This window comes from Salminus brasiliensis, chromosome 20, assembly GCF_030463535.1.
Source record: "Salminus brasiliensis chromosome 20, fSalBra1.hap2, whole genome shotgun sequence".
Lineage (NCBI taxonomy): Eukaryota > Metazoa > Chordata > Actinopteri > Characiformes > Bryconidae > Salminus > Salminus brasiliensis.
This window is the reverse complement of record NC_132897.1, coordinates 3,663,460-3,690,879: the sequence shown is the minus strand read 5'-3', so window position 1 is coordinate 3,690,879 and position 27,420 is coordinate 3,663,460. Positions and strand designations below refer to the sequence as shown.

Sequence of the window (27,420 nt, the reverse complement as noted above, 5' to 3'; positions counted from 1 at the left end):
CTGGCACCAACAACCTTGCTTGCAACCTCCTCAATGGGTTTTGTGGGCTGATTACGTCAAAATAGGGGGTGGATCTATCCTTCTCTGGGGTTCCTCAGCCCAGAGCTCTCTTAGGTGATGGGTTCATGTTCGGCTGCTCCCAAGCATCTCGTTTTATTGGTCAGTGCTGTTGGTCACTAACTGTACATGGGTATTTCTGTGATCATCAGCTATTAGACTGGACATGGTGTGCCCAAACTTTTGGCTCCCACTGTGCGTGAGAGAGTGAGTGCAGGAGAGACAGCCTGAAACAGCGAGAACATGTGTCCAGGGATTGCTTTCCTCCAGTTTCATCTAACTGGACAATATACTGCCCTCCTGTTTGGACCCTGGGAGACCGTGGGAGACGGGTAAACGGAGAAGTCACCAATAATTCATGGCCATGTGGCCCGTGGCATCTACCCAGGCCAGGGCTAAAGGTGCATTTCGCACCCCCCTCGGAGGGGTCACAATCCTGCCTTGTCCATTTGCTTTAATTGACCCAGGCTGGAGCCAGTATTCTATCTCACTCCAGCAGGACCAAACCGCCTCATTACGGCGAAGCTGATGACAGGAGTACAACTCAATTACTGACCTTTTTAACCTCTAGTGACTTTAATCGGGATAATGAAGAAGAAACCAGCTTTATATAGACGGATGGAACTAAAACTAACTCTGAAATGAAGGAGAACATTAATGGGGCGTGTATTATGGAAATTGGGTTTCGGAAATGAGAGGCTGACGTGTGATCTGACATAACATACATAAAATCTACTCCTCATATTGTCCAAATATGGCAAATAGGCAGAAAGAGGTCTATTTTCAGGTTGTTTTTGTGACGTTTGCTACCAAAAGGAAGTTGGATGTTTGGATGTAATATAATAATGATATTGATAATAATATATCAATATAATAATGATAATATAAGATCAATGTAGTTCAGTTCAATTCAATTTTAAATTTATTGGGTGACCCTCGTTCACAGTGTAGCCGACACATAAAATATAGATTGAAAATGAAAATAAAGTTTGTATAATAAAACAAACAAGATGAAAAGAAATAAGAAACAGTAATTGTGTAAAATTTTAATTTAAGCCATCCATAAAAACAGTACAAAAACAATAAAAAGGCAAAGAGCAAAAACATACATAAAATATAAATAATAACATAAAACTATATAATAATATTATAAAATAAGTAAAATAATATGACAAAAATAAATAAATAAATAAGAGTGAAGCAGTTAATCAGTGACTGAAAATAATAATAATAATAATAATAATAATAATAATAGGAATAAAAATGGTAAAAGAAAAATAGAAGGAAAATGGGAAAAACAGACCAAATCAAAATTATATAGAATATTAACTTGCAGATAAATATATCAAATTATTCTAATATGCTATTTGGAAGTGACAAAAATAGACACCTGTATAGAATAAAGAAAGAAGTTAGTAAAGTTAATTTTCATCATTTTTCAAAAGTATTAAAACAAATGTCTGTGATAGTACATAATCTATCATTTAATAAATAATTTAATCTGTATAAAACAAAAAACAGCTCTCTGTATTATATTGTCTTAGGTGTCTTCTATTAGACTGAAAAGCTGCTTATCTGCTCAGTAAAATATTTGATATTATATACATATATATATATATATATATATATATATATATATATATATATATATATATACACATGATATCAGAATAAACACTAATAATAACACTCCTACAGAAAGTGGTGGTGGTTCATCATCATCAGTAGAACATCTCCAAAGTTCTCCTCTCTCATGGAGTCTAGTATTATTTAGAGTTCTCCTCAGATCAACACCTGGTCTGGTGGTAAATCAGGGCTGAATGATGGTAAATCAGGTGAGCTGCTGCTGCTGCTGATGGAGTTGATTGAACACATCCTCCACGCTGTGCTGGCTGGACTGGGGGGCGTCCAGGAGAAACCTGGAGGAACCGAGCTCTGTTCTTCAGACTAGCTCACCAACAAGATCTCACTACTTTCTTTCTTCAGAATGAGAAGCTCTTTATGTTCACCTGCATCTGTTCTGATGGGATGTGGAGTTTATATATATAGTAAAAACTAATCCACCCTAAAAAAAAAAGGCACAGTGATAAAGGCAGCCTGTTTAATTCTCGGGGATTAAGAGAGGGTGGAAAATGCTCATGCTAATGTGTAATGTACAATTTGAGAAAAGTGTCGGATCTGGGGCCTTTCCTAAAGCTTTAAGCATTACAATTCACCACAAGCCACCACAAATGTCCTCAATCAGCCAAGGCATGTTTGGTATCTGAGGTTGAAGCTACTGAAGCTACAAGGCTAATGTAGCTAACACAACAAAATCCAGGCATTTAGGCTCCTGAATGTGGTCCGTCTGCTCTCTGTAAGCTTGGGCCAGTCTGTTTATACAGAATTTGAATGCTATTTCTGTTTCAAACCCCCCGCCCCCCCCCCCCCCTCCCACCCTCCTCCCAGCACCTGTGATCTTGTATGGTCTCATTTTTTTGGGAGCGCTAGAGAAAGACCCGCTGAAGCCATCAGCTGGGCTAATCCAGGGCCTCCAAAGCGGTTTAAAACGCTCTGGTTTCATCTAATCTTTTTCGCCCAGACCCGGCCGAGACTGAAACCTCCGCCGCGGTAGGAATGGACAAATAGAGGTCTCTCTCTCTCTCTCTCTCTCTCTCTCTCTCTCGCTCTCTCCTCTCTTTCTTTCTGTCTCGCTGCAGCTATGAAAGGCCACTGTGTGTTCTGGGGATTAAGGGCTTTTTTCGGCCCCCTCCTCTTCTCCCTTTTTCATTTAGACCAAAAAGGATGAAGAAAGAAAGACTTGGGGCGGAAAAAAAGCGAAAACTCGTCTGGTTAGGATACCTACCATGCGAGGAGGTTCTGCAGGTTCACTTTTGTAGAGCATATAAGAGAGAAATCACAGGCCACTGAACATCAGATAGGAAAAATATCCATACTTTTATGAGTGCAAACCTGTGAAGTGCTTCAAACAGCTAGTCAAATTAGTCCATGTAGGAGCTGTATGGGTAGTCCAACTGGCAACCACAATGTTTTATACATGGGTTCCATGTTGGCCCCACATATGGATGCCCATCAATGTCCCGTCAGGGTCAGCGATGGGACCAGGAGGGGTTAAACATGGGCTCCATCTGGGTTGTACACTGCACATGGGGCCTAGGCCAGACCTATATGAGATTAGGAAGGGCTGCAATGACTGGGCCTAATTCAGTCCCATTAACAACACATGCACAAACCCACTCAGAGCCCAAGCCCAGCTAGAACCCACCTCTAGCCCACGCTCCACCAATGGGAGCCAACATGGGCCAAAATTCACTCCTAGACCATTTCCCAACCTTGTTTTAGGTGCTGTGCCTATAAGACTATAATGTAAATGAGCTATGTTCTTATTGGCTGCCACATATCCTCATGACTTCAGTGTGAAGGGGTAAGGCTCTACTAGTAAAGGCCGAATAGGCAGATACTGTCTGCGTCCGTATGGTCAGAGACGCCCCTTTAACTGTTGTATTTCCGACTGGCCATTAAGTACAAGTTCTTCATATTTCAGGACATTAGATAGACGGTAAGCCACATGCAATAAATAAATAAATAAATAAATAAATAAATAAATAAATAAATAAATAACCAACCCAGAGAAACTGTTATCTCAAACAACTGCCAACAGACCTGGGCGACCACCACCAAAAAAACCCCCCGTCATAAGGGAGAAAATTAAGCTCCACTCACATGGAAAAATCTCCAAGGCCTGAATTATAAGGGGCTAGACGACTGGGACAAAACATCTCCAGAACATCAGGCAGGTGTGTGTGATGGGGTGTTCCCAGCATGCAGTTGTCAGTACCTACCAAAAGTTCTCCAAAAAAGGACAACAGGGAACCAGCGACAGGTTCTTTGGTATCTAAGGCTTAGGGAGGCTCCACCTCACCACTTACAGGACTGCTGCATTCACGTATCTAATAATAATAATAATAATTTAATAATATAATAGTAACATTGTTTTAAACATCTACAATCACACGAAAAGATAAAACGCTTGACAGCCTCCATGTTGTTCTTTTTCAACTTCTCACACAAACCACATGAACACCGTCGAGTCAGATGAAGGAGTTTAACTCGGAGAAACTTGCTGCTCTTATAAACTTAACAGCACAGGTAAAGGATCTGCTGCTAACGTCTTTCTGCCAGATACCACAGGACACCTTCAGAGGTTTTGTGGAGTCCGTGCCTCGACGGGTCGGGGCTGTTTTGGCAACAAGAGGTGGACCTACTCAATATTAGGCAAGTGGTTTTAAAGTTATGGCTGATAGATAGACAGACAGACAGATAGACATACAAATAGACAGATATATAGACAGATTCAGATAGACAGACAGATAGATAGACATTCATACAAATAGACAGACAGATATACAAATAGATAGATATAAAGACACATAGACAGGCATACAGATAGACAGATAGATGCAGATAGACAGACAAATAGATGGACAGACATGCATACCAATATACAGATAGACAGACAAACAGACAGATAGATAGATAGATAGATAGATAGATAGATAGATAGATAGACAGATAGATAGATAGACAGATAGATAGACAGCCCTACAGATAGATAGACAGACAGACAGATAGATAGACAGACAGACAGACAGACAGACAGATAGATAGACAGACAGATAGATAGACAGACAGATAGATAGACAGCCCTACAGATAGACAGACAGATAAATAGATAGATAGACAGCCCTACAGATAGATAGATAGACAGACAGATAGATAGATAGACAGATAGATAGACAGACAGATAGATAGACAGATAGATAGATAGACAAACAGACAGACATATAGACAGCCCTATAGATAGACAGACAGACAGATAGATAGACAGCCCTACAGATAGATAGACAAACAGACAGACAGACAGATAGACCTACAGATAGACAGACAGACAGATAGACAGCCCTACAGATAGACAGACAGATAGATAGACAGCCCTACAGATAGACAGACAGACAGATAGATAGACAGCCCTACAGATAGACAGACAGATAGATAGCCCTACAGATAGACAGACAGACAGACAGGTAGAGAGCCCTACAGATAGACAGACAGACAGATAGTTAGACAGCCCTACAGATAGACAGACAGATAGATAGACAGCCCTACAGATAGACAGACAGACAGACAGATAGATAGCCCTACAGATAGACAGACAGACAGATAGATAGACGGCCCTACAGATAGATAGATAGACAGACAGCTAGATAGACAGCCCTACAGATAGACAGACAGACAGATAGATAGACAGCCCTACAGATAGACAGACAGACAGATAGATAGACAGCCCTACAGATAGACAGACAGATAGATAGACAGCCCTACAGATAGACAGACAGATAGATAGACAGCCCTACAGATAGACAGACAGACAGGTAGAGAGCCCTACAGATAGAAAGACAGACAGATAGTTAGACAGCCCTACAGATAGACAGACAGATAGATAGACAGCCCTACAGATAGATAGCCCTACAGATAGACAGACAGATAGATAGACAGCCCTACAGATAGACAGACAGACAGGTAGAGAGCCCTACAGATAGAAAGACAGACAGATAGTTAGACAGCCCTACAGATAGACAGACAGATAGATAGACAGCCCTACAGATAGATAGCCCTACAGATAGACAGACAGATAGATAGACAGCCCTACAGACAGACCGACAGACAGACAGGTAGAGAGCCCTACAGATAGACAGACAGACAGATAGTTAGACAGCCCTACAGATAGACAGACAGATAGATAGACAGCCCTACAGATAGACAGACAGACAGACAGATAGATAGCCCTACAGATAGATAGACGGCCCTACAGATAGATAGATAGACAGACAGCTAGATAGACAGCCCTACAGATAGACAGACAGACAGATAGATAGACAGCCCTACAGATAGACAGACAGATAGATAGACAGCCCTACAGATAGACAGACAGACAGATAGATAGACAGCCCTACAGATAGACAGACAGATAGATAGACAGCCCTACAGATAGACAGACAGACAGGTAGAGAGCCCTACAGATAGAAAGACAGACAGATAGTTAGACAGCCCTACAGATAGACAGACAGATAGATAGACAGCCCTACAGATAGATAGCCCTACAGATAGACAGAGAGATAGATAGACAGCCCTACAGATAGACAGACAGATAGATAGACAGCCCTACAGATAGACAGCCCTACAGATAGACAGACAGATAGATAGACAGCCCTACAGATAGACAGCCCTACAGATAGACAGACAGATAGATAGACAGCCCTACAGATAGACAGATAGATAGATAGATAGATAGATAGACAGACATATATACACACAGACAAACAAACAAACAGACAGACAGACAGACAGACAGACTACATATGGGACAGACTGACAGACAGTCCATTTCTGTGCTTTACTCTGCTCAGGGATTAAAGACAGCCCTTTAAGAAAGCAGTTAAATATGGTAACGATCTGAATCATCTTCAGTTAATAATGAGAAAACTGCCTGAAATATTAAATTAGCAGCTAAAACGCTTCCGGTCTCGCTCGCAGTCAGCCTGGCACAAACCGGAAGAGAAATAACCGTCAGGCAGTGCTGAGGGCAGCTCCGGTCCGCGGCGGGTCCTTCCCGCTCCACGTGTGTGTGTTTGGGGCTGCAGGCGGACTCAGGCTCAGCAGGTCGGTCCTCATTCACTGCGCTATCCTCACATTTCTCTCCTCAGTGCAGCTCACATCTCCTTTATCACACCAAGAACCGCCGTTACAGCCGTCAGAGCCGTTAGAGCTCCTCCGGAACCTCCAGGACGGGTTAGCTGGCTGGGGCTGGGGCTGGGACTGGGGCTGGAGCTGGGACTGGGGCTCTGTGGGTCAGTAGAGGACCGTGTTAGTGTTTGGGGTGAAGGAGGAATATGGCAGGGCAGACAGATACAGATACAGACAGACAGATACAGATACAGACATACAGGTAGATGCAGACAGACAGACAGACAGACAGATAGATACAGATACAGACACACAGACATACAGATAGATAGACAGACATACAGGTAGATGCAGAAAGACAGACAGATAGATACAGACATACAGATAGATACACAGACATACAGGTAGATGCAGACAGACAGACAGGTAGATACAGATACAAACATACATATAGACAGACAGATAGATACAGATACAGACAGACAGACATACAGATAGATACACAGACATACAGGTAGATGCAGACAGACAGATAGAAACAGACAGACAGACAGATAGATACAGACAGACAGATAGATACAGACAGACAGATAGATACAGACAGACAGATAGATACAGACATACAGATAGATACACAGACATACAGGTAGATGCAGACAGACAGATAGATACAGATACAAACATACATATAGACAGACAGATAGATACAGATACAGACAGACAGACATACAGATAGATACACAGACATACAGGTAGATGCAGACAGACAGATAGATACAGACACAGATAGATACACAGACATACAGGTAGATGCAGACAGACAGATAGATACAGACATACAGATAGATACACAGACATACAGGTAGATGCAGACAGACAGACAGATAGATACAGACAGACATACATACAGATAGATACTCCGACATACAGGTAGATGCAGACAGACAGACAGACAGACAGGTAGACAGATAGATACACCGACATACAGGTAGATGCAGACAGACAGACAGATAGATAGATACAGATACAGACAGACATGCATATAGACAGGCATATAGATAGTTAGACAGACATATAGATACAGACAGACAGATAGATACAGATACAGACAGACATATAGACAGACAGACATGCATATAGACAGATAGTTAGACAGACATATAGATAGACATATAGATAGACATACAGATATATACAGACAGATAGATACAGATACAGACAGACATGCATATAGACAGACAGACAGACAGATAGATAGATAGATAGACATACATGTAGATAGACAGACATAAATAGTTAGACATAGACATATAGACAGACAGACATACCGATAGATACATAGACGTACATACAGATAGATAGACATATATACAGATAGACAAACATACAGACAGACAGACAGACAGACAGATAGATAGATAGATAGATACAGATAGATAGATAGACATACATGTAGATAGTTAGACAGGCATAGACATGTAAATAGACAGACATAGATATAGATAGACAGACAGACAGACAGACAGACAGACAGACATAGATAGATTAAACTCATCCACAGTATGAAAGTAGGAAGGAAAAAATAATATAATAATAATATTCCAGTAGATACAGACCCAGGATTTAGTACTGAAGTCCAGTACTGAAGTAGTTCTACTTCCTTACTATGCAGCTCTGTTTCCCACCCCTGGCCCTCAACCCACTGCCCTTTTCTAGCTTTAACACGCCCACTTTCACTCCCGTATGTTCCCGAAAGAAGTGGAAAAGAAATATATGGGCAAGTTTTTGTATGGATTGCAGTGATGAGTCCTGATAAGTGCTGGGTTTGGTTCTTGGGAATGTGACTGTAAGCATCAAGAGCACAGTCTCAGTCCTGGAGATCCCAAAGCTGTCTCCTTTAGTGCACAGCTAATGAACCAGCACAAATTTTATTTATTGGGGACCATGTTTAAAAAAATGTCTTAGAGCCTCATGGATGGCTCCGAACCCGTTTGTATTTACTGCAGTGGAGTAAAAGGGAATTCCACTTCCCACTTCCAGGCAGTTGCTAGGCTGTTGCTATGTGGTCGTTATGATGATACTGGGTTTGCCAAGTGGTTGTGCTGGTACCATGTGGTTGTTGGGTTATTGCTTTGCAGCTGTGTGGTTGATATGGTATTCCTGGTCATTGCTAGGTTGATGGTATGTAGCTATGCAGTTAGCCCATGTGTTTATGTGGTAGGCCTCTGGGTAAACGGAACCGGTTCCGGTCCTGGTTCTATGAGTTGTTACAAGTCAACTGGTTTTTGGTGTGCAAGTCCAAGTCCTGGAGATGCCACACAGTCTCTTGTAGCACACAAGCTAATGAACGAGTTCCTCTTTCTTATTTTGGATCGGATGTATAAGAGTTGGGAATCCTAATCCCACTGGACTGGGATCCCCAACCAAACTGTGGTTAGGAAATATTGATCAACTAGGTTTAACGACACTATTGAACTTTGATGTGGTGCAAGTGGTGCCGTTGTATTTCGTCTGTGTGGTTGATATGGTGCTCCTGGTGGTTGCTGTGGTGTACCCCATGTGTAAATGTGCAACAACTTGTGTGAATACATCCTGCTTTATTTGATTCTTGGAGTTAATTGTAAGAGTCAGAGCCCAAGTCTCAGTCCTGGAGACCCAAGGCTGTCTCCTTCAGTGCCCAGCACCAATCCCGTCCAGTCCCGTCCAGTCCCAATCCCAGAGGACTGGGATTTCTTTTTTAAATATCAAACATCCAGCTTTCTTTAAAACACCATTGGATTTTGTGGTGGTCAGTCAGGACCCAGATGGTTGTAGGGTTGTTACTATGTAGCTATTTGGTATTCATGGTGGATGCTAGGGTGTTCCCAAGTGGTTGCGTTGGTACTAGGGTTGCAAAGGAGTGGAACATTTTTGATAGATTTCAGTAAATTACTGGTAACTTTCCATGAAAACTTTGGAAATATTCCAAAATGTAAAATTCATTGGAGTTAATAGGAAATATTTGATCATTTAAAGGAACTGTATCGTACACTATCATCAGTGTACTGTTTTTTTTGTAAACAGCAGACATGAAGGCATGTCAATATAATAATATTTAATTATTGACACATTGTTGCAAGCAGAACTTTACAAATGCCTAATTCTGTCAATAAATGATCAAAAGCTAATCAAAAAATGATCAAAATAACAATAACGTCTTCTAATCTCAAGTGAAATTGCTCATTAAGCTTTTCTGATTTAACCAATAGCGAGCGACTGTGAGATTACACCTTGATTTAATTGCTGCTTAAACGTTTTTAATGATATTACTGTCAAAAATATGAACCTCATCAAAATATTACCTGTCTTTAGGAAGTCCTTTGGTCCGAATGTGTGTTTCAGTAGTGGTGAGAGTCTAGAAGTTTCTAGAAATCATCTGGGCATGTGCTGTACAAGTGAAGGAGGAATGAACAGGGAATACAGGGGGTGTGGTCTTCTCAATAGCCTATCAGTGTGTGTTGCACCATGTGCCTGGGATTGAGGAGCAGCTATCGTGTTTGGTATCATATCTAATTATTTTAGCCAAGTTTATGCTTCAGTTTATAGTGGTAAAATTCCCACATTTTTGCATCCCTATTTGCTACCATATATTTACATTTACATTTAGGGCATTTAGCACACGCTCTTCTCCAGAGCGACTTACAAAAGTGCTTCACTATTTACCCAAGAAAAACCTCAGCTAGTTTAAATAGACTAATAGTTCAAAGATCCTCTAAGTTTAGACTCTACTAAACACAAGTCAATATGGGGACCATAGTACTCTTCTCTTAACCTGAGTACTCTCAGAAGAGGAGGGTCTTCAGTCTGGGTTTGAAGGCAGCGAGTGTTGGACTCTGCTGTTCGGACACCCAGGGGAAGCTCGTTCCACCACTTTGGTGCAGGACAGAAAAAAGTCTGGACGCTCGTCTTCCGTGGATCTTAAAGGATGGCGGGTCGAGCCGAGCCGTACTTGAAGCTGGAAGGGCTCTTGGTGCAGATCAGCTTTTGACCATCGCCATCAAGTACGGAGGGGCTGGCTGGTCCAGTCTTGGCTTTGTAGGCCAGCGTCAGGGTTTGAATCTGATGACCTGGGCAGCAGCTACAGGAAGCTACAGTGAAGAGAGAGTTCAGCAGTGGAGAGACATGGCTGAATTTAGGAACGTTGAAGACGTCCCGACCCGTGCCGCTGCATTCTGGATAAGTTGCAGGGGCCTGATGGTGCGTAAAGGAAGACCAGCCAGAAGAGAGCTATGGAGGAAGGGTCGAATTCTCCGGATGTTGTACAGGAGAAATCCTATTTAAAAGTTGTATAGCTCGTGGAATAGGACCTTCTGTAAAAGGGGTTCTAGAAGTTGCATGTCCAAGAACGTCCTTCTCAGGACTGTTTAGAGCCATTTTTGCTTGGGTGGTTGTGAGACATTTCGGACTCCTGCTTATTTTGGATTTAGGAGTGTAATTTTAAAAGACCCAGTCCCCAGTCTGTCTCCCCTATCCCACAAATAATGGACCAGCACCTCATTTGTTGGGTCAGGTGTCCCAGCGTTGGGAATTCCAGTACTAATTGTAATAAACTGGGATTTTAACCAAATATTAAACGTCCAGCTTTAAAACACACTGATTTTATTATTATTTTTATTATTTTTATGATTTCTTTCTACTGCTCAGGCGGCAGCAGCCTCCCTGACCTTGTCTAGACCTTACTAGCTGTGTATTATGTAAAGTGATTGTATCTGTCCTCTTATTTGTGTATGTGTGTGTGTATGTGTGTGTGATGGAGTGGAGAGCCTCAGTGGACAATCGGCTGTCCTCATCAGTCCAGCTACTCGTGAAGCACTGAACACACCTGGGGAAGGAAATGGGCGACAATGCTAACAGATAAGGCCCCACTACCTGCAGGGTCCTTTTGTTAACAATGTCCCCTTCAAATCAGTGGGCAGTGACAAAGTGCTCAATCAACACCACCCCCCCCCCTGCCCCCCCCTGCACCTCCCTGCACACATAGGGAGCCTCTGCATTCATGTCTTATCTTTGCTAGCCTTGGCACTGCATTCACGCCATTGGCAGAAACAATGCAGCCTCTTCCCGCTGCCGCTGGCCTGAGTGACAGGGGTGTGGGTGCACTTGTTACGGACCTCAGACCTCTATCTACCCCTGAGCAGTTTTTCCACTCCAGATACACCCCCCCACCACACACACATACACACACACACTCCACCACCCCACCAAACCATTGCCCAGCCTCACAATATAGGGTGTGTGGCCTATATACGCCTCACATCCTGCCTTGTTTGTTTAACTGGACTTTAGAATGGACCTGTGGCTCCGTCCACCACGTTTGTTTCCTCCTTTGGAGAATTTGACTTCTTTTGTTTGGTTTTGTCGAGCAGGTGGCGCGAGGGTCCGTACGCTCGGGGGGAAAAAAGGGCAGAGTAATAGTTCCATCAGTGCAACCCACCCACCCACCCCCCCTGGCATGAAGAAACCCCCCAGAGAAAGAGTGAGTGAGCGAGCGAGCGAGCAGGAGAGAGGAAAAACAAGATAAGAGTGTTTCGATAAAGAGAAGAATGAAAGAATGCCTAAGAGCTGAGGTATGATCTCATTAGGAAAGGGGAGTACCAGCAGCTGCACCACCGCGCTGCTCCAAGAATGACTGATCGCGCTCGCTGGCGACCTTTTAGATCTGATTTAATCTGGATTTATTGATGTTTTATGATCCTGGAGATGCTTTTATTCAACTTACTGCCTTTTAAAAGTGGAATCACTTGATTGCAGGTGTTTAGATTTAAATATAAAGTAAATACAATAAAAAAATATTATTCAAATATAGTTTGCCTATATTAAAAAGTTACATGGCCCATAATATAGTGTAGTAACATTCCAGAATAGTACACGTAGTAATATTAAATACATAAATAATCACATAAAACAAGTCCACTATATGTCCAAATGTTTGTGGACACCCATTTTTAGCAAACATTGCACCAATAGGAATCTCTAGAGCAGCTAATCCAACATGAACCTATTGGCACCATGCTGCCTAATGCCAGGTGTGGGCTTTAGAGGTGTATAAAGCCCCCCAGCATTGAGGAGCTGTGGAAGTGGAAGAACTCGAAGTGTGCTCAGGAATGATGGTGGTGCTCCATCCAATACTGGAAGTGGAGTGACGATCGTCCATCCAACAGCCTGACCTCGCTAACACTCTTGTTGCTGACTGCAATCAAATCCTCACTGCAGTGCTCCTCCAAAATCTAGCCGAAAGCCTTCTTCCCTGGACAGTAGAGACAGTTACTCCAAGAAAAGCATGAGAAGCTTTTTGTAGTACCCTTAATTTCGGAAGAAACAGTGAACGAGCAGGTGTCCCAATACTTTTGTCAAGATGGTATATTGATTTTGATGCTAATATTTTTGGATTATTTTTATGTGTCTGTGCTGGAAGGCTAATTTAGCTAATTGATTAGGCCTGTAAGCAAATTCTACCCCCTCAGTCTGTCCCAGATCACGTCGGCCGTGGAGTTTATTGGGTTTCTGTTATTTAAAAATATTGATTTTTGACAAAATAGGCAGATCATAAAGATGCTCCTTCACCTTTCTGGCCTGCCGGCGGGCCGCATCGGTGTGTGTGAGAGGAGGCATTCAGCTGCACTCATTTACCCAGACAGGATTCATTATGTTTTGCATTTCCTTAATCTCCAGGATCTGCGGCGGCTTATTTATGAATGGCAGCGTATGACAGCGGGACAAGGCCAGGTGAGACGATGCCCCTCCTTCCGCCCCGACTCAGAACTGTAGCAGAAAGAATGCGGGCAGTCCGTCCCTGATCTTTTGAAGCCTATGTTAAAATGACTGTGCCCCCCACCCATCCCCAGTCCACCCCACTTCCCCATCGGATCCGTTATAAGGAGGCCGGGGCCGCTGATAGTGCTGCGTTTGATCTGAAGGTCGCCAGCCCCTTGCTGTGTTGAGAGATACCTGGCTGGCAAGCCCGGGTCCTTATTTAATAACACGGGACGGGAAGGGAACTCTCTCTCATAATTAGGCCTAATTACCCAGCAGGTGTTGACAGACGGCCCAAGAAGAGACAAACTGCCTTTATCCAGAGACTTAGTCAGATTACTGGAGCTGTCTTATCTGTTACAGAGAGAGTAGAAAACCTCAATCTTCCCTCGCTCTGATTTCTGCCCCCCCCCCTTCGCGCCCCCCCGTTCTGTCTGCCGTCTACCTGCCCCGCCATTGGGAGGAACAGAAATAGTGGGAGGTGCTTAGGACAAATACTAATCAGCCTGGTTTACTAAACTATTAGCTGGGTATTGTATTAAGAGGAAAACGCTCCAAATATATATCAAAATACTTGGACAAAAGTATTGGGACGCCTGCTCGTTTCTCCTGCTTTTGTTGGAATAACTGTCTCTGCTCTCCAGGGAAGAAGGCTTTCTACTAGATTTTGGAGGAGGAGCATTGCTGTGAGGATTTGATTGCATTCAATGACAGAAGCAATATGAGGATGTTGGATGGGTGATCTCCCCAGCCAATCTCAAACATAATGGCTGGAGCACCACCACCATCATCATCATCATCATTCCAGAGAGCACAGTTCTTCCACTGCTCCACAGCTCAATGCTGGGGGGCGTTATACCCCTCTATATAGCCCACACCTGTTTTTTTTAATATGTTCCAATAAAACAACAAAAACAGAACAAAATAAGATAGAAGGCTGGACGGAGAGAGTTGGAGTCTGAGGTTATCCAGAAAGGGATTAAGACTAGGCCTAGAATTACTTGAATGAACTAGTCAGATTTATTTATATAGCTCTTTTTACAACTGTTGTCGTCACAAAGCAGCTTTACATAATTAGTAATTAATAAAAACAAATAACGTAAGAAGACATAAAGGGTCCAAGACCCCCAGTGAGCAGACCCCAACGGCCACAGTGGCGAGGAGAAACTCCCTCAGAGCTAAAGGAAGAAACCTTGGGAGGAACCAAGACTCACCAGGGTGACCTGACCCGTCCTCCTCTGATCAGAAATATTAATAAATTATTGATACAAATTACCAAACCAGATACAGCAGATAGTTAATAGTGGTGATATTATTAATAGTGGCAGATGGTTACGAGTCCGTTTAGGGTTTAACATGGTCATTAAGCAGGTAGCAGCGGTAGGAGGGTGAGCCGCTGGTCTGGTATGGGTGGTGGCGGGTGGGGGGCCTGATGGTCGGACTGGTAGGTGGCAGCTGGTCTGACGCAGGTAGAGGGGACCCCAGCAGGCAATCTTCCAGCAGGTCGGGCTGGGTGACCATTTACTCGGAGAAGGTAAAGAGAGGTATCGATATGTTGAAGTAGTGTGATGTTATGTATCGCAATACTGTATCGATTCTTTATTGATTATTGACTATTTATATCGATTCATGAATATTTTGCATGCAAAGATATCCACTAGGTAGCAGATCCCACTGTTCTGATTGGATTAAACACTTTCTCAGATTTTTTTTTGTTTATTTTTAACTCAATTTTATGCAGATGATGGTGTTTATTTATTTTTTATTATGACACTTTTCCTAAAATTTGATTTAAAAAAATATATATAAAAATAAAACATACAAATTAAAATAATTATTTTTTTTTTACTACAGTATCGCAATTAGAGCTGGGCAATATGATGATATTTTATAATATTGTGATACATTTTAATAAGTGTATCGATGATACTGTGCTTTATAAACACTGATCAGCTGCAGATTTCATTACAGACAGTATAATTTTTTATTGAAGTGCAGCAGATGTTGAGTAAAAATCCCAATGTACGGGAGAGTAGCAGTGTTTTTTTAAGAATCTGTCACAACTGGTTGTATTTAGTCGTTATAAATTTCGTGTATCGTGAAAATTTCTTTAAATATCGTGATATAGTATTTTGACCATATCGCCCAGCCCTAATCGCAATACATAAATCTCATTATAGTGAATCGTAACGCCTGTGTTGTGCTGCCTATCGCATGGCCAGGGTCTTTGCCGGTACGCAGCCCTGTTTGTGAGTCTGTTAACGCTGCGTGAGGTTCGTTCACTTTTGTGAGTTATCTCGCTCTTGTTCTTACACAGTTGCTCGTTTGTTTGCTTTGTGGCCTCTTCACGTTTTTCAGAACAATTGGAGGGTTTTGCCAAACAAGGCTGATTGACAGCTTGTCACCCAGCTGTTTTGATAGCTCGGGGTTTGTGTGCGGTGTGTTGTTCCTCCGTTTGGGTGGCGTGATCTTCCGAGGTGATAATCACAAGTGCACGGCTGCGGCGGAAAACTGGGGCTTTAAGCTGCTGATCTTGGCTTAACTGCGAGCGAAGAGGCACTGATTGCACACGGGTCAAAACCGGGCAAACCAGTAAGTCACAGAACAGCAGAGTCAAGGGTGCTGCTGTTACTACCCTGTGTTGTGTTAGTTTTAGGAAGGTCCCAGTCAGTCGGATCTGATCCGATCTGATCTGATCTCTCTGTGTGTGTATTAATAATAATCCAGCTCTACAGTTTAGATCAGACGAGCTGCTGATGAATCCGATCAGTAATAATCATAATCAGATAATCAGACTTTCTGGACTGACTGATTTAGTTTTCTCGAGACTTTTATTAAAATCACTGTTTTATAGTGTTTAATATCTGATAGTCCAGTCTGATCTCCTCCCTGACCAATCAGCTCCTCCACAACACTGCAGTCTAACACTCTGTACTGGTATCTATGGTTGTTGTGGGTCTACTGGTGTGTAATAACTGGTCTGTAGTGGGTGAATGTGCTGTGTGTGTTTGATTGGGGTTTCTATAGCTAGTATGTGTGTGTGTGTTAGCATTAGCGTTAGCATTAGCCTCCACTCGGTTCTGAATGGGTTCTTCACTGCTGGTTTAGAAACAGAGAAAGGCGAGTGCCGGTTCTCCCGCTGGTAAAACAGAACGTTTCAGTGAGAGTTTTATATAAAGGGTCAGATATTATGGTCTGTTTTCAGGTTCCACTGTTAAATAGCTCCACACTGCAGAACCTCAACTCCTTTATTTACCTTCTGAGAACGTCCGCACTGCTGCTGCTGCTGCAGCCGGCTGGACGACAGTATCCGTGAATGGTGGCTTGAGGACAGCAGATGGCGCTCTCTGAACATTGTGGTTAAAATAAAGACTGCGAACTGGATTGGGATTAAAATAGCCAATACCCGATCCAGGCCTGTAGAAGCCTGGATCGGCCCTCCTTGACATCCCTAATTGGTGTAATTGACCTTTAGGCCTTTTGTTGTGCTTATAAATATTTTTTACGCATCTAATTACATTATATAAACCATCTCTCTCAGCAATAAGATTTTTTTTTTTACTGCAGAAGCTCCAGATCTCCTCAGATCAGATGCAGCTGAACATGAATCCAGTAAAAAGGAGAAACAAGAGCTTCTCATTCTGAAGAAAGAAAGTAGTGAGATCTTGTCGGTGAGCTAGTTGAAGAACAGAGCTCGGTTCCTCCAGGTTTCTCCTGGACGCCCCCCAGTCCAGCCAGCACAGCATGGAGGATGTGTTCAATCAACTCCATCAGCAGCAGCAGCAGCAGCAGCAGCAGCAGCTCACCTGATTTACCATCATTAAGCCCTGATTTACCACCAAACCAGGTGTTGATCTGAGGAGAAAGAATAATACTAGACTCCATGTGTTTTCTGGGCTTTATTCATACAGCTTCTCAGAGCCAGGAGTTCTGATCTAGGTTCTGTTCCTGTCAGTACGGCCATCATAGGTAATTAAAAAGGAACCTGATCCCAGATCAGCGCTTCTGTTCTGAGAAGCTGGATGAATGCAGGCCCTGATCTCGGACACAGCTAATTATCAGGTCGTTGAGGAGTTGAATCCGGTGGTGATGGGACTCTATGTGAGACCACTGCAATGCTATGTTCTGGGCCTATGTAGGGACTGGACGTGGCCTACAGCTCAAAGCACTGGGTCCAGACTTCTGGATGAGGCGAATGGAGATCCACCTTTCCACTTTTTGTGACCTGATGTGAATCTGGCAAGATGGTCTTTTTACATCGTGGTGAAATGTCACAATGCATGGACCAATAGAAATGCTCTAAATTACTTCTCATGTAAAGTTGCTGTTTTGGAGATACAAGGTTTTTCCATAACAGTGATGATGCTCTGTATGTACATTGCTCTTGAAACGAATGAATGAATGTGTGTCCATGTCAGTAGATAAGTGAGCCAAGTGGTTTAGTGGTGTAATGCGCTGCTGCTATTGGCCGGGGGTCTCGGAGTTGGAATCTTGAGCCGTGCCACTTTGCCATCAGCAGCTGGAGTCTGAGAGAGCACCTCTGCGGGTGGGTAGATGGCGCAATGGCACTGAACACTAACTAGCTATAGTATTCTAGGTGGTTGCTATGGTGTTGCTTAGTGGTTGCTAGGGTGTTGGTAAGCAGTTGCTTTGAATAGTTGTGGTGACATTCAAGGTGGTTGCGATGGTGTTGCAGGGTGGTTGATGGCATGTTACTATGCAGTTGCTTTTAAATCCTAGGTGGTTGCTGTCATGCTGCCATATGGTTGCCATGTTATTCCAGGTGGTTGATATGGTGTTGCTTAAAGGTTGCTTGGATATTCCTGGTGGTTGCTGCCATTTGTCAGTGTGGTTGCTATGACCTTCCAGGTGGTTGCGATGGTGTTGCAGGGAGGTTGCTAGGCAGTTGCTTTGGTATATTAGGTGATTGCTGTTGATAAATGGTTGCCTGGGTATTCCTGGAGGTTGCTTCCATTTTGCAATGTATTGCTACGACATTTCAGATGGTTGCAATAGTGTTGCAGGGTGGTTGGTAGGGTGTTGCTAGGCAGTTGCTTTGATAGCAGCCATGTGGCAGCATGACGGCAACCACCTAGGATATGTTATTCCAGGTGGTTGCTGATGTGTTGCTAGGGGGTGCTATGGTATTCCAAGTAGTTGCACTGGTGTTAAGCGGTTGCTAGGCAGTTGCTTTGGTATCCTAGGTGGTTGCTGTCATGTTGCTTGGGGATGCTATGGTATTCCAAGTAGTTGCGCTGGTGTTGCTTAGCGGTTGCTAAGCAGTTGCTTTGGTATCCTAGGTGGTTGCTGTCATGCTGCTCGGGGATGCTATGGTATTCCAAGTAGTTGCACTGATGTTGCTTAGTGGTTGCTAGGCAGTTGCTTTGGTATCCTAGGTGGTTGCTGTCATGCTGACATGTTGCTTGGGGGTGCTGTGGTGTTCCAAGTAGTTGCACTGGTGTTGCTTAGCGGTTGCTAGGCAGTTGCTTTGGTACCCTAGGTGGTTGCTGTCATGCTGACATGTTGCTTGGGGATGCTATGGTGTTCCAGGTAGTTGCACTGGTGTTGCTTTAGTGGTTGTTTTCGTGTTGCTAGGCAGTTGCTTTGGTTTCCCAGGTGGGTACTGTGGTATTGCTAAGTGGTTACCGTGGTATTGCTATGGTGTTGCTAAGTAAAAGAAAATACCAGTGGTGCGAACATCAATGGTGACCTTTTTGTGGGAAATGCCGCTGCACAATTATAAGGGTATTTTAAGGAGAACCCAGCACTTTCTAATTTCACTCGGGACCTCCTCCTCCACCTCCTCCTCCTCCTCCTACGCCACTAGGACCAGCAGACGGGCTCTGGCTCCTGGGCAGTGTTGGCTGGGGACTGATAGTCATGGCCCATAATTCCCAGACCCAGTTACACCCTCCCACTCCTTCTTGGCCTTCATCTTTTCGCGACAGCAGCGCCCACAGTCCCGGTGTTGGGTGTCTGGTGACCGTCCCCATTGTGGTCTGGGCCCAGGGTGTTCAGTATAGTAGGCCCCAGGAGCTCTCGGCTTAATTAGGAAGGTAGGGCAGAGAGGAGGCTCCGCTTGATGGGTTAACATGCACAATTTAACCACTAACCTTCCGAAATGAGCTCCTCCGAAATAGCTGGAGCTCCGGTTTCAGGGACAGGGGCAAGGGTGATGGAGAGTGAGCCTCCGCGAGAGGGATCTTCATTAACTTTACTGATCCATATCTAAAATCTCTGCTTTATTGGTTGCCACTCAAAGAGAGAAACTATTCTGGCTCTGTCTTGTCCCACCCCTGGTTCGGTGGGGGGAGCTTGCTGATGTGAATAGGAGAGTAGTTTTGCAGTTGGTGTTTGACCAATGGGCACATTTTAAGATTTTGGATTTATTTATAAGTGAAACAGCAAATAATGTCACTCAAATAATTAAAACATTGCAGCACTGGAGGCGGAGCTACCCTTCATTATTATCTTTTTAGTGTGGGGGTTGATTTTTTTTTTTTTGTGTTGCTAAGCAGTTGCTTTGGTATCCTAGGTGGTTGCTGTTATGTTGCTGAATGGTTGCGATGACATGCCAGGTGGTTGCAATGGTGTTGCAGGGTGGTTGCTATTGTGTTGCTAGGTGGTTGGTATGGTGTTGCTTAGTGGTTGCTAGGGTGTTGCTAAGCAGTTGCTTTGGTATCCTAGGTGGTTGCTGTTGTGTTGCTGAATGGTTGCGATGACATTCCAGGTGGTTGCGATGGTGTTACAGGGTGGTTGATGGGGTGTTACTAGGCAGTTGCTGTCATGCTGCCTCATGGGTGCTATATTATTCTAGGTGGTTGAAATGGTGTTGCTCAATGGTTGCTTGGGTATTCCTGGTGGTTGCTGCCATTTTTCAGTGTGGTTGCTACGACATTCCAGGTAGTTGCGATGATGTTGCAGAAAGGTTGCTAGGCTGTTGCTAGGCAGTTGCTTTGGGATCTTAGGTGGTTGCTGTTATGTTGAGAAATGGTTACCTGGGTATTCCTGGTAGTTGCTTCCATTTTGCAGTGTGGTTGCTATGACATTTCATTTTTTTTATGTAGTTTATTTATTTATTATTATTTTATAAATGTAATTTATTTGAATATATTTTATTTAATTTAGTCGTTTTTATCTTGTATTTATTTATTTAAGTAATTCATTTGCTAATTTATTTTTTAATTTTTTAAATGAAGACAAATGCTACCTATGGTGTTCCAAAGAGGTTGCAAGGTGGTTGCTGTGGTGTTCCTTAGTGGTTGCAAGGGTGTTGCTATGCAGTTGCCATGTGTCCCAGGTGATTACTATGGCATCCCAGGTGGTTGCTCTTGTGTTTGTATGGGATCCCAGGTGGTTGCTCCGGTGTTGCTATGGGGAAACAGTGAAGAACGTGTGGGAAGCAGTTCATTTGGATCATTATGAAGAAATAAAAATCAAACAAAAATGACGAAGTAATGTGTGTAATTTCCTTTGATCTGATTAATCAGATCACCAACAGGGACGCTTGTCTGGAGCTGTGATTGGTCGGATTACTCCACGCTCGCCGTAGAAACATCTCGAGTGGTTAAAGAGTCCCGTTTGCATTCCAGGTGGTTGCTACGTGGTCTCTAGGTGGTTGCTATGGTGTTCCTTAGTGGTTGCAAGGGTGTTGCTATGCAGTTGCCATGCATCCCAGATGATTACTATGGCATTCCAGGTGGTTGCTCCGGTGTTGCTATGGGGAAACAGTCATAAGTGGTCTCTAGGTGGTTGCTGTGGTGTTGCTTAGGGTGTCTTAGTGGTTGCTATAGTGTTGCTGGATTGCCTGTTTGCACATTGCAGCCTATTGCAAGGACTAGTGTCATACAAACAAGCGACAGGAATGACTGTTTCTTGGTGTGTGTGTGTGTGTGTGTGTGTGTGTGTGTGTGTGTGTGAGATGTCGTTTGTCGGCCTTCTTAAGAAGTCCTTTATAAAAGCCGTCATAAAAACAAGTCAAGTTTTCGTTTTTTTTAATCCATGATTTGAGATTGACACACAGTTTCCGCCTGTGTTGTTGTGGTTGGCTGCGTTTTCCACGCGGCCCACCCTACAGCCATCATGAAACACCCGCAGCTCCTGAGCTTTCAAAACCTGCCGCTGGTCTCCGAAAAAAAAAAAAAAAATCCAAAAGGCAGAGTCTTGGCCCGGCCTGTTTACTGTAATTAACCTGTCTCGCTCTGTGATTCATGACGCATTGAGTAAGAGCTATTATCATGTAGAAAAGGAGGGGTAGGAAAAGGCCAATCTCACACACCTTCCTTCCTTCATAAATACCTTCAGGCTTTATTTTTATTTACAGTTTTGTCAAATGAATCCCCAGACAGTGCGGCAGTTCTGTTTGCTAATCAGTTAACCATTTTTAATCAGAATATCAAGGTATGGCATCAGTGGTGCAGTTAGAGCTGGGAAATATGACGATATTTTATCGTATCGTAATACATTTTGCTATCGTAATAACGATAAGCTTTTCTAAGCACATGGAGGAGACTGTTAGTGCTTAATAAACACTGATCAGCTGCAGCTTTCATTACAGACGGGGTAATTAGACTGGGTTAATTAGATGAAATACTGCAGATGTTGAAAAAAATGAGTGTAAATGGTAATTCTTGAGAATCTGATACATTGTAATATAATTACATGTATCGTGATAAATATTGTGTATCGTAAAATCATCTTTAAATATTGTGATATAGTATTTTTTTTACCATATCGCCCAGTCCTAGATACAAGTAATTAGTTTTAACTAGTAAAAATTCTAATTTCAGACCAAATTTCTACAAGAAATAATATCAGATCTACAGACTAATGAATCTAATTCAGACTAGTCATATTACCAGGACAACATCCTTAATGTAATTAATTAATGTGACTAAACATGTTCGTGAAAGCTCCTTTTTTCTAATCTTTAATTAAATGTTTACTAGTAAAAACTGTCCAGATATCTATTATTATTATTATTATTATTATTGTTATTATTCAGGGGGTTGACTAGTAATAACAGTATTATTGATATATTGAACTAAAGTAACTGATAAATGTAACTGTTTATCTTTAATTGGGTTTGTGAAATATAATTATCAAAAAGAAAGATTTCAGTGGTCACACATGTCCAGTCAAAATTACATTAAAGATATGCCATCCTGACAATATGATGAGTCAGAAGGGATCATTTGTAGATCTGCAGATCTGATATTACTAGTAAAAATGACGAGGATAGATTTTGATTACTCAATGTCAAATATATTTGCAATTAGGACCAAACTTATTATATTTATTATAATTATATGTTATGATTGAATTACATGGAATCTCACTCTTCTCTATAATCATTTTTACATGACATTTTTATATTTAGTCTAAAATCACACCAGTGATTATTTTACTCAGTCCTTACTTAGTTTTTACTGGTAATAAGTTAAATTCAGGTTCTGTAATACAATATTTACTAGTAGACACTCTCAGCTGTGCAGTCTTAGTAATAACATCAGATTTTTAATAAGCTGTTCTATCTAGTCATATTGCCAGAAAGATATATATTTATTATAATTTGACTAGTCATACATTACCAGTAAAAACTCCAGTTACAAATATAAAGATTCAATTTATTTACTAGTAGAAATATGTAGATTTTTATTATCTGTGCAGATCTCTGTACTGAAGTTCTGACTGGTAAAAAATATATTTTTAATTTATTATTAATATTATTATTATTTGACAAAACCTGATTGTAAAACTATATTTTAGAACTCTAACTGAACATATCTTAAATTAGAGCTAGTCAAAACTAAATTGGAGAGATTGAATTTGCATTTGGTTTGTCTGATTTTTATTGATCTACAGTACATGTGGACCTGAGTTAGAATACAGATACAGAAATTAGAAATTCCAATTTCTAATAGTAAAATTTGAGGAGATGATTGTATATAACTTTCATTAAGTTTGTACTAGTAAAAAAAATTATTAAAGCTTAAATCAAAGGTGAGTTATGACTTGAAGGATATGTCGTCCTGACAATAGGACTAGGCTTAATACATCTGTAGACTGATATAACTAATATTTCATAGCTGATATGTGAAATCAAGAGTTTTTATTAGTAAAAATTAAATTATGGCTACGGTATTGGTGGTGCCATCATGGGCTTGCGGTTCATGATAATATATAATATGATAATTGCATTATCGAGGAGAGCCCATTAATGTGAATGAGCCTTTATTTTATTTAGTTTTGTTTATTTTAAATATTAAATTATATTGTTTTATATCTATATATATTAATATTCTTCATTTCTTTGCTCTTTAAAATTGTGTAATTACCTTTCTTATGCTATATTATCATTATATCAGTAGCATAAAATGCTCTTTAAAAAAATGACTAATACTTCTGGGACGAAATATCGTCCAAAAAATGAGTTATCGTGACAGGCCTAGGCTGGCCCTCTCCAGGCTTCGCTGGAGAGCGATCTTTCGAAGCTGAACTGCTGCAGCTTGTTTGTGTAAGCGCAGATGAAGACGGATGTAAGGACCGGGTAAAGGCGCGCTAATAGAAGTCTCATTTACACTGCGCAGGCTTTCCATTCGGGTGGAGTAGAGGCCAGTCAGAAAAAGCAGATGACCGAACGCTCTGGTGCTGAAACCTCTGCCCGCTGGTGGGCCAGGACCGTAAATCACCCGTTTTAATCTCCTGCTTTGAAATTAATCAGGGAAAGTGAAGCGTAACTCGACCCGCCTCGTTTCTGATAAAGCGTTCGTCTGCCAGGCTGCGTGTTTATTTTATTAAAGGGCTCGGAAGAAGTCGTACGCAGACTGATTCGGACTCTGATGGGCTTTTTGTGATGGTTTTTCAGGTTCGGGGCTGCTAATGTGTCTGGCTGATGGATCTTGCTGGTCATGGCCCGTCCTCCTCCAGACCCTGTGTTTACGTTGAGGGGGTCAGCGGCCCCTGTTAACACACTCCACTTCCACTGCAGCGGGGCGGGACGGCCTCTGCTGTACTCAGGGTGAGCACCTGCCAGTCACTGACCTACCTGGAGGGATTGGGTGGAGTTGGAAATGGGCAGCAGTGGTTCAGAGGTGGTTTTGGAATCTGATACATTTCTAATATGTGGTAAAGGGACCTTATGCCTAATACCAAGGGTTGGCTAGAGGGGTGTAAAGCCGCCCAGCATTGCCTCTTTAATATATTTGGGTATTTTATAAACAACAATTTATAAGTTGAACAAGGGAGATCTTTAAATGCACCATTCGTTTCCAGGCCAAACAGTCTAGATCAAAATCAGAGCCATGCTGTCATTCACCTTAGTTCTGTCTTTCTTTCCCTTCTTCAATCCTTCCTTTCAATCCTTCTTTCCATTGTTCCTTCTCTTCTAGTCTTTCTTTTTTCCCTTCTGTCTTTCCTTTTTCTTCAGATCTTCCTTTTAACCCTTCCCTTTTAACCCTTCAACCCTTTATTTGTCCTTCCCTTTAGTCCTTTCTTTCCTCAAGCCTTAATTTCAACTCTTTTTTTCATTCTTACCTTTCTTTCAGTCTTTCCTTTTTCTTCAACTCTTAATTTCAAGCCATCCTTTGCTTCTTTTCTTTCCCTTCCAGTCCTTCTTTCCTTTCCTTCAGTCCTTCATTTATTCAATCCTTCCCTTCAGTGCTTCCTTTCAACCCTTCTTTTGCTTTCTTCCTTCCCTTCAATCCTTCCTTTCAAGCCTTCTTTTGCTTTCTTCCTTCCCTCCCAGTCCTTCATTTCAGTCCTTTCTTTCCTCAAACCTTAATTATAACTCCTTTTTCCATTCTTACCTTTCCTTCAGTCTTTCCTTTTTCTTCAACCCTTCATTTCAAGCCTTCTTTTGCTTTTTGTCCTTCCATTCCAGTCCTTTCCTTCCCTTTAATCCTTCTTTTCAACCCTTTTCTTTCTTCTTTCCATTACAGTCCTTCCCTTTCCTTTGTCTTCCTTCGTTCCTTTTGTCTTTTCATTCAACCCTTCACTTCCATCTTTTCCTTTAAACCTTCTTCACTTCTCCTCTCTTAAAGAAATTATTTCCTTCCTTACGTTCAATTCATTCTTCCCTTCACTTCTTTCTTTCTTTTTCTTTCATTCCCTGCTTTCCTTCCTTTTAACCCATCCTTCCCTTTGAATCCTTCTTTCTTTTCTTCCAACCTTGCTTTCCTTCCTTTTAATCCATCCATCCCTTCCTTCCTAGCTTTTCTTTCAACCTCGCTTTCCTTCTTTTCAATCCTTCCCACTCATCAATCCTTCCCTCTCTTCAAGCCTTTCTTCCTTCCTTTTTATGTCATTGAGCTGTGGAGCATTGAGATTTTCTTCTTACCCTTCTTCTTCTACCTTTTGGAGAGCTCCGTCTCCAGCTCCATTCAAAACCTTTGAGAGGAGTTGGAAAGGCAGAACTAATCACTGCCTTACCTTACTAATGCTCTTGTGGCTGAAGGCAATCAGATATCTTATTGCAATGTACCATATCATGTAAATGTTAAAAAGTGTATGGGGGCAATGATTGTACACAAATCCTAACGCTGTTCTCTGTATTGTAGGTCAGGGAAAGGCTGTGTTCATGTCTGGAATCTTAACAGTCGAAGACCAGAGACGGTCCTAGAAGGTCATGATGGGGCATCGGTCATCTGGGTCAGCACCCTCAACTCCACGGACATGCTCCTCAGGTACAGCATCTGATGACTGAAAATCGAATGCGGTACAGTGCAGCGTTTTGTGCTCCTGACTGTGTGAACACCCAACCAGAACCAGAACATACGTGCACATGTTCTGCCTGAATTTAAATAGGGCTGTTTCTGCCAGCCCAGGCGCGCAGTAATTTACATATATTAAAAGCACTGATTGTAACTGTAAGGGATAAAATACTTTACCACTGCAAGTGTGAGATAAAGAATATCTAGAAATAGTTTTGGTAATTTTCTGTTTCATAGAAATATCTTCCCCCTTCCCTCCCTCCCTCCTTCCTGTTCTTGCTGCCTCCTTCACTTTCTTCCTTCTTCCCATCCTTCCCTTCCCTCTCTCCCTCCTCCCTCCTCCTTCCTCCCTCCCTTTCTTCCTCCCTTCCCTTTCTTCCTCCTTCCTTCCTCCCTTCCTTCCCTTCCCTCCCTCCTTCCTCCCTTTCTTCCCTACCCCCTTACCCTCCTTCGTCCCTCCCTTTCTTCTTCCTTCCCTTCCTCCCTCCATTTCTTCCTCCCTTCCCTTTCCTTTCCCTCCCTCCCTCCATTTCTTCCTCCCTTCCCTTCCTTTCCCTCCCTCCCTCCATCCCTCCCTCCCTTCCTTCCTTTCCCTTCCTTTCCTCCCTTCTTTCTCCCTTCCTTCCCTCCCCTCTCTCCCTCTTTCCTCCCTTCCCTTTCTTCCTCCCTTCCCTTTCTTCCTTCTTCCCTTCCTTCCCTTCCCTCTCTCCCTCCTTCTTCCCTTCCTCCCTTCCTTCCCTTCCCTCTCTCCCTCCTTCCTCCCTCCCTTTCTTCCTTCTTCCCTTCCTTCCCTTCCCTCTCTCCCTCCTTCTTCCCTTCCTCCCTTCCTTCCCTTCCCTCTCTCCCTCCTTCTTCCCTTCCTCCCTTCCTTCCCTTCCCTCTCTCCCTCCTTTCTTCCTCCCTTCCCTTTCTTCTTCCTTCCCTTCCTCTTTCTTCCCTTCCCTCCCTCCCTCCTTCCTCCCGTTCTTCCCTACCCTCTTACCCTCCTTCCTCCCTCCCTTTCTTCATCCCTTTCTTCGTCCTTCCCTTCCTCCCTCCCTCCCTCCCTCCCTTCCTTTCTTCCCTTCCTTTCCCATCCCTTCCTTTCCTCCCTCCTTCCTCCCTTCCTTCCCTCCCC

The 27,420-nt window shown here is 42.7% G+C and overlaps 1 protein-coding gene across 1 annotated transcript in view; it reads left to right on the top strand.

Moving 5' to 3' along the window:
- Positions 1-6,696: 6,696 nt before the first annotated feature.
- Positions 6,697-27,420, top strand: part of gnb1l (guanine nucleotide binding protein (G protein), beta polypeptide 1-like) — a 70,323-nt gene continuing 49,599 nt past the window's right edge. The window contains exons 1-3 of the mRNA XM_072664638.1: positions 6,697-6,777; positions 24,461-24,613; positions 26,151-26,276. Of these exons, the coding sequence (XP_072520739.1) occupies positions 24,504-24,613; positions 26,151-26,276 (236 nt within the window). The 5' untranslated portion in view covers positions 6,697-6,777; positions 24,461-24,503. The remainder of the gene's footprint in view (positions 6,778-24,460; positions 24,614-26,150; positions 26,277-27,420) is intronic.